Consider the following 7,796-nt stretch of genomic DNA (forward strand, 5'->3'; position numbering starts at 1 on the left):
AAGCATTGGCATCACCCGTCTCCTCGGCTGGTCCTCCTGGCCCACGCACGCCCAAGTCTGCGCGCGCCGGCCCGCCCCCAGCCGTCCCAGCCCCGGAGACTCCGAGGCAGCAGGCAACCCGCGCCGCGCGTGCGCCCCACGACGCCACCACAGAAATACGACCTCGCTGTCCCGGAGGCCCTCACCACCACAAAGTCAAAAAGGAAAAAACCCGGACGCGAGACGTTCCGGGCGCGCACATACGTCCCATTTTATCTTCCTTCCCGTCCCACGCGTGCGCCGCGCGGCGCGACGCGCAGGAGGTGGCCGGCCGATCGACGGGACGGGACAAACCGGAGCCCGCCTGGCTATACGGCGTACGGTACGACGGCGGGTTGACCGACCATGCCGTGCGGCTCGGGCCCCGGCGCGGCTGACCTCTGGGCGATGGCCGCCGAGCTGGAGCGCCAGTTCGCGGGGTACAAGCAGCGCCTGGCGGAGCGGACGACCACCGGGGCCACCGCCACCGCACGCGAGCGCCACGACGCCGGGGACGGCGCGGAGGAGGCGGGTGATGATGACGAGGCGGGAGGCGGCGGCGGCGACGTGCGGGGCAGGAAGTACGAGGCGTACGCGCGGCGGAGGGACGAGCGGCTGCGCGACGGGTGGCGCGCGCGCATGGAGCGCAAGGAGGCCGAGGTCAAGGCGCTCTGGGCGCAGCTCGAGCTCGCCGCCGGCCGCGCCGGACCCGGTGACCCGACGACGACCGCGACGGAGGACGGAGACGACGGGGTCGGTAAATTCCGTTACGCGTGCCACGCGGAAGCTACTGCGACCGCGAGCTAGCTGCACGTTTCTTTTCTTCTTTTTTTTGGTCAACGGTTTCGTCTCGTTTTTGGAAGAGTCTGGGATAACTGCCATTGCCGTTCGTGCGTTCAAAACGTCCGGCAAAAGCACGCTTCCTTGCTTGGCAGAGATCGGAATCGGATGATGCTCCAGTTCACACCTTTTTCTTTTGTTTTCCTTGTCCCTCCTTGTCCTTGGTCACTGACAGTGCTGCAACCACGCCGCGTGCGTATTGCCTGCGGCGAGCCGGCGACATATACGAGCATAACTATATGCAATCGAGAGGGAGAAGGAAGGAAGGGGAAAGCAAAGCATCAAACGTCCAAGAGTTTGCACCTCATCACGCCAAAAAAAAAGTTGTGTTTTCCGGCGCCAAAGCTTGGGACACCGCATCCACCTGGCATGCAGAACCGCACGGGCAGAACCGTCACGTTCTCCTTCGTGTAATCGTGTTGTTATAGTGCCCGCGTGTCATTCCCGTCGTTGTCCCTCGCGCAGGGGGGCCTCTTGATGCAAAATTTAACCTTCAAGATCATCATCAGTTCATCGGGTTTTTTTTTCTCAAATGTCATTGCCCATAGAAAAAATGGCATTTTTATAGCCATTTTTGGAATTTGATTGGAGGTCTGCTGTTTCTCTGTTTGGTCGATCGATAGACACGGGAAGCATGCCACTGTGCAATCGTGCAGAGGAAGACTGAACGGAACGACGCCGACGACGACAGGAGGAGAAGCTCATCGGGCGCGGCTCTTGCCCCGAGGAGGGTCACCGGCAAGAGGCACGTGCGGACCAGGAGCTTCTCGTCGTCAACCATGAGCAGGAACCGCACCGACGTCGGGAGGCGGCGGGCGCTGTCGCACGAACCGCCGCCGTCGGAGCCGGACGCATCCTGCGGGGAAGCCGACAGGAAAAGCCGAGCGTGGCCGGCCGGCCGCGCGGCGGCAGCGACTGCAGACACGATGAGACCCAGACCCAAGACGTCTCTGCGGCGCAGGAGCACCTCCGTGGAAGGGCACGGGCCCGCGAAGACGGCGGCGGGGCGGAAGCTCCCGCGGCCTCTGCCCCGACGAGATGACAGCTCCGGCGGACCCGAGGATCTCGGCAGGGATGTGGCGCTGGCGGTGGCTCAGCCAAGCGCCGAGACGGTTGCGCCACCTGTGCCGAGTCGTTCGGCCGAGTATGCTGCCACTGGCGGCGGGACCCCCGGGGCTTCTCCGACGAAGATGTCGCTCGCTGGCAGGGACGACGACGGCAGCGGCGGCAACGGTGCGGCGAACACACGAGCTACCTCGCCGGAGCCAGATCGCGGAGCGGTGGACGAAGCCGTGTCACACGGCGAACCTGACGCGACGCACGACGCTGGTGCCAACGAACACGGCGGAGAAGAGAAGGTCGACGCCGACGGGGAGGTCACTAGTGAGTCGGAACCCGAGCCGAGCTACGTCTACGTCAACAACAAGGACGCCGCCGAGGAGCGAGCCGTGGCGGCGCTCTCTGAGCCTTGGACACTGGCCGGTTCGGCCGCTGCGGTTGGTCCGGACGTCAAGTCAAGCGGAGAGACGCCGGCGGCACTAGCACCACCAGCCGAAGCTACTACCGCGGCCGCAGCAGAGGTCGCGACGACGAACGCCGAAGAAGCGCCGGCGAGGGAGAGCTCCGACGAGTCCTATCTGTCGGCCAGGTCGTCGGTGCCGAGCGCGCGGGCGTCGTGCAGCTCGCGGGACCAGTCCGCCGAGCGGCTGCTAGAGGCGGACGCCGCCCTCGCGCGGAAGAAGCGCGCCGAGAAGAGCGCGCCGGCGCCGAGTACGCCGCCGGGCAGCAGGTCCTCCGGCGCGGCGAGGTCCCCGAGACAGGCGACGGTGAGGGGGTTCAAGAGGTTCCTGAGCTTCGGGAGGAAGCACAGGGGGAGGGAGGTCACTGTCATCGACTGCACGTCGCCGCCCGTGCCCTCGCCGGTCCACGACGCCAGCGGCCGGTGGCAGCCCGCTGATGGGTCAGTCAAGCGCAGGATGGGCTCCTCTGATGCTGCCTCTGATGATACAAAACATGGCTATCCGGTGTCTCCACAAGGTACTCCTTTCTTCTAAAATTCTTCGTGTCATTTGACATTCTTTTTTTTAGACCATGGTTCACATGCTTAATACAAAGAGGCGCACTTGTATGTTTTGATTCTTTTTTAGAGCTCTTCTTCCGTGTTTTCAAAATCTATTTACATGTTTGGTATTCTTTTATACATTAATCTTTATAATTTTCTCTATAATTTTAGTCGGAGTTGAGATGCTCTCACTTCTCAAGGAAATTGGATAGCTTGTAATTTAGAATGGACAGTTTGTGCTCTTTAACCTATGGCACTCGCTGAGCGGCTTCATATACTTTCAGCAGCGGCGTGCTCTTTGCAAAGCCTTGTAGCTGCCTCTCCTGCAAAGTATGAACTTGCTAAGATAGTCCCACAAGAGAAATCACCAAAAGGTAATGCTTCATTTTCCAGGTCATCACCCTTCTTGCCATTTCTCCTCGGTTCCTTTTTCAATGAATGTGGCTCAGCACGCACGTGTTCCGTTCTGATTTTGCTGTTCCATAGCTTCCATTCAACCAATGCCTTCTGATTTTTTTTCTTTTGTCTATTGCAGTTCATCGATCGTTCTTCTCGTTCCGGTCACTCAACTGCGGCAGGGGCTGACCCTGCTGATACCATCATACCATACAATGCATTGGGAATGTAGTTGCTGTAAATTTTAGAGAGAAGAAACTTTGTGCTTGATGTGTTATGCCGCCTTGTATAGTTGTGTCTGACGATGTCTGTATGATTGGTGTAGTCGTCTGTCATCTGGCCTGGCATATACATCAGTAGCACTGTAGCTGTAGGTTTACTGTGCCTGTGTACTACAGATCCATATCATGCGTGAAGTGTTTTCCTTCTTCATTCAGTTAATTCTAGTGCTCCCATCGTAGCTCATTCAATTCATGGATTGTCGTAATCATATTTGTCATATGTTTGACAAACGGCAGCACCGTGACAGAGAAGAAAACACTTCGTATACCCATTCGTTTCAAAGTGAAGATAAAACACGTTGTTATGCAATATGTTGTCTTTGTTAAATATTTAGAAGGTGTTGAGCACCAAATTGGCTGGCGGACGGTCCTGCCATGAGGCTGGACAGTCTACGGTTCGGACGATACGTCGTTGTGGCGCAGAGCCATTTAGGATTATGAGTTTTTGCGGGATTTGTTAGCTAAATCCGCGGAATTAGCTCCAGAGACGGTTTGTAACGGGTCCAGACTTCCCCTTCTATATATATGGAGGACTACGACCGATTGGAACACCAACAATTGATCAAATAATCAATATACATCTAGTACTTTACCTTTTGCCTTAGGAGTAGACAGTAAATTAGATTTCTCTCTCTAAATCTTGACCTCTCTCCAGCTCTACGTCGATTAGAGCGTCTTGGGTGGCCTGTCGATCCCAAGACAAGCCTAGAAACTCTCCTTCCCGACGGGGTCCCTTTCGGGAGCGAGATTCAGACGCTGTCGGCGAACTCCGTCGCCCCTGCGCACGTGCGGACCGTCCGACCACCATACACGGACCATTCGGATTGTCAGGCAGGAACCTTAGCCCCTGCGCTAGGTCGCGGACCGTCCGGCCTCTGGCCGTAGACCATTCGCGCCTCCGCAGAGAGCACCGCTGACAGTTCTCATCGCAGTGATTGGCACCCGGATCGGCGTCAACAGAAGGTTATATGTGATGTGGATAGAAGATTATATATTGTAGAAAAGAATCATAATATTTATCTTGGCAGTCTTGTTATTTAACATATAAAAAGGTCTGGGCTGTCCCTAAATCTATACAATGTTTTTACTTGTCATGTAAATCATCTCTATATATACATTAGTACAAACCAAAATAGCATTGCCTCATGCCACTTTAACATGAGACCTGAGCCAAGGAAATACTCCCTCCGTTTTTTATTTGACGCTTTCTAGTTTAAAAACGCACTAGTCAGCGTCAACTATTTAAAAATGGAGGTAGTATTTCTAATTTCCCGTCACACATCCTTCTCTCATATCGGAGTATCAGACACTACTGCTTTAAGCACCATGGCGTCGATCCTCATACATCACAATTTGATTGACTAATTCTAATGTCTCGCCTAAGAAATAGATCACCACATAGATGGTCGCACGTGTCGTTGAAGTTTCCATAAAAATGTATGCTCATTGGTACGATCAACACCGACAATTGTTGAGTGGTCTTCTCTCGTTGATGATCGAGGAAATCTTTTATGATGTTGTCAGTACCACGTTGTCTAAAGAGGTCTAGGAATACCTCTAGATGAAATTCGTCTCGACCACGAAGGCGCACATGGTGCAAATCTGTGTGGAACTTGCTACATCGAATAAACATGATCCGTCTATCGTCGACTTCTTTCGCAAGATCATGGGGCTCGCCACCAAGCTCGTTGTTGTCGTGGCTCCTATGCGCAATGAGGAGGTCCTTGCCTATCCGCTAGCAGGGCTCTTGGTCGATTATGGCCCATTGTTCACCTCCATGACGATCAATATTGAATTACTCTCCCTTGACGATGTGTTCGCACATCGGGTTGTGTTTGAGGCTCGCTCCAACATGTGACCATATATCATGACTAAGACTTTGAATGACCCATAAATTGGAAAGACTTGTAACAATCTAAACTTAATTACATACCCTTTAAATTAAGAGAGTGTTAAATATAGAAGGTTATAGTTAGGTGTCCGTGCGTTGATATACGATTTCTATATATCATATAAATACACTCTGTTTAGATAAGATATTTGTTCAAACATGTTTCAAACATTTGGAATAATACTAATCATGAAGATAAAAAACATATTTTAATTGTAATCATTTGAATACTAACGTAAAAGTAAAGGATAAAGAACTCCAAGACCTCTAGTCGTCGGGACTTCTTTGGATGGTGGATAAGGAATTAAGGATAAACGAATTGATCTATAGTGATTTCAAGCTAGGCCTAAAATGTGCAGTATCCATTAAGCAAATGAAATGCAGATAACCTTTAAGAAGGGCCATCGCTCCGTTGAAAGAGGAGTTCTGCTTCGATCTGTAGTACAGTAGTAGTGTAGTTGAAATGGTACTGGCTTGGCTAGGATCTCCTCATCTTTAACTACCCCCTACCCCTAGGAATTGTCTGCCTCATTAGACCAGACCTACATGGAGATAGAGAGAGGGTTGGGAGAGGAGAGATACAGACAGTGGGTGCTCGCTAGGAAGAGGCTCGTGGGGAGCGGAGACCCAGAAGAAGATGAGGCACAGAAGCAGGAGGGGTTATCTCTCCTCGTTCAGCCGAAGCGGTCAGAACTCATAAGAGATAATAGAGCCAATGTCCCTTTTCTGATTAGCTTTCTCGGGTTGTAGAGTCCGGTGGATGTTGGCATCACGCCGCCGCCCACGATCTGCCATAGTTCCTAGCAGCTTGCTCAGCTCCTCATCGTTCCACACCGCTAGCTGAATGTGGCGCGACATGATCTGTTTCTTCTTGTTGTCTCGAGCAGCGTTGCCAGCCTGCTGGAGCACCTGCCCAAACAATCAATTCACAACGAGAATTCAAACGAGATCGGACCAGAGCAGATCTGGTAAACATGAAGAGAGGAAGAGGGGTTCGGGATTACCTCAACGACGAGATACTTATCTGTACTACCTATTAAGAGGCAAAGAAGGGCGTGCACATGGTGACGCCATGCCCCGCCCCTGTCTATCTCTCTCACATCCGCACTCGAACCGCCGTCGCGGTCGCCGCCCCTCCTTCCCGAGACTGCCGTCGTGTCCCCCCTCCCGCGCCGCCGACTTGGCGGCGACGGCAGTGGCTCCCTATCCCACCAATCGCCTCGTGCCCTCGCATCTGGAACTGTGCACATCGGCCAGCGACTCTGCGTGTGCGATTCCCGCTCTCCTCCTGCCTTCGGTGGACCGTCGACGCCTCGCCCGAGCCTAGCCTCGGACAAGGGCAGCCGACCCCGGAGGATTTTCGTCTCGCCCGAGGCCCCCCTCCAGCGGCGAACATATTTTCGGCTCGCCCGAGGCCCTGTCTTCGCCAAGAAGCAACCCTGACCAAATCGCCGCACCGACCGACCAAACCGCAGGAGCATTTAATGCAAAGGTGGTCTGACACCTTTATCCTGACGCGCGCCCCCCAGCCGGCAGAGCCGAAGTGACCGCCGTCACTTCGCCGCTCCACTGACCGGCCTGACAGAAGGACAGCGCCGCCTGCGCCACTCCGACTGCGGTGCCACTTGACAGAGTGAGACTGACAGGCAGTCAGGTCCTGCCGAAGGCACCATAGGAAACTCCGCTTCGCCCGACCCAGGGCTCGGACACGGGCTAAGTCCCGGAAGACGGCGAACTCCGCTCCGCCCGACCCAGGGCTCGGACACGGGCTAAGTCCCGGAAGACGGCGAACTCCGCTCCGCCCGACCCAGGGCTCGGACTCGGGCTAAGTCCCGGAAGACGGCGAACTCCGCTCCGCCCGACCCAGGGCTCGGACTCGGGCTAAGTCCCGGAAGACGGCGAACTCCGCTCCGCCCGACCCAGGGCTCGGACTCGGACTAAGTCCCGGAAGACGGCGAACTCCGCTCCGCCCGACCCAGGGCTCGGACTTGGGCTAAGCCCCAGAAGACGGCGAACTCCGCTCCGCCCGACCCCAGGGCTCGGACTCCGCCCTGGCCTCAGCCGGCGGCCTCCGCCTCGCCCGACCCAGGGGCTCGGACTCGACCTCAGCCACGGAAGACAGACTCGACCTCGGCTTCGGAGTAGCTTCCACATCGCCCAACCTAGGACGCAGACCGGCCACGTCAACAGGAGGCGCCATCATCACCCTACCCCGAGCTGACTCGGGCCGCAGGGAACAAGACCGGCGTCCCATCTGGCTCGCTCCACCAGACAGGCAATGATGGTGCCCCGCATACTCTGTGACGAC

General features: G+C 55.5%; 1 protein-coding gene across 2 annotated transcripts; it reads left to right on the top strand.

Moving 5' to 3' along the window:
- Positions 1-182: 182 nt before the first annotated feature.
- On the top strand, positions 183-3,790 carry LOC103627824 (uncharacterized). 2 transcript variants are annotated; one of them, XM_008648136.3, is made up of 4 exons: positions 183-771; positions 1,482-2,895; positions 3,205-3,294; positions 3,456-3,790. In XM_008648136.3, the coding sequence occupies exons 1-4, from the start codon at positions 385-387 to the stop codon at positions 3,503-3,505; spliced, it is 1,941 nt and encodes a 646-aa protein (XP_008646358.1). In that variant the 5' UTR covers positions 183-384; the 3' UTR covers positions 3,506-3,790. The 2 variants fall into 2 exon arrangements, with proteins under 2 accessions (XP_008646358.1, XP_008646359.1); XM_008648137.4 differs by having other exon boundaries at positions 3,208-3,294.
- The last annotated feature ends 4,006 nt before the right edge of the window (positions 3,791-7,796 follow it).

Source organism: Zea mays, chromosome 5 (genome assembly GCF_902167145.1).
Source record: "Zea mays cultivar B73 chromosome 5, Zm-B73-REFERENCE-NAM-5.0, whole genome shotgun sequence".
Lineage (NCBI taxonomy): Eukaryota > Viridiplantae > Streptophyta > Magnoliopsida > Poales > Poaceae > Zea > Zea mays.

Coding starts and splice junctions, on each gene's coding strand:
- LOC103627824 (XM_008648136.3), top strand. CDS start 385: ATGCCGTGCGGCTCGGGCCCCGGCGCGGCTGACCTCTGGGCGATGGCC. Junction 772..1,481: donor CGGAGGACGGAGACGACGGG/GTCGGTAAATTC, acceptor GTCGATCGATAG/ACACGGGAAGCATGCCACTG. Junction 2,896..3,204: donor CTATCCGGTGTCTCCACAAG/GTACTCCTTTCT, acceptor ATATACTTTCAG/CAGCGGCGTGCTCTTTGCAA.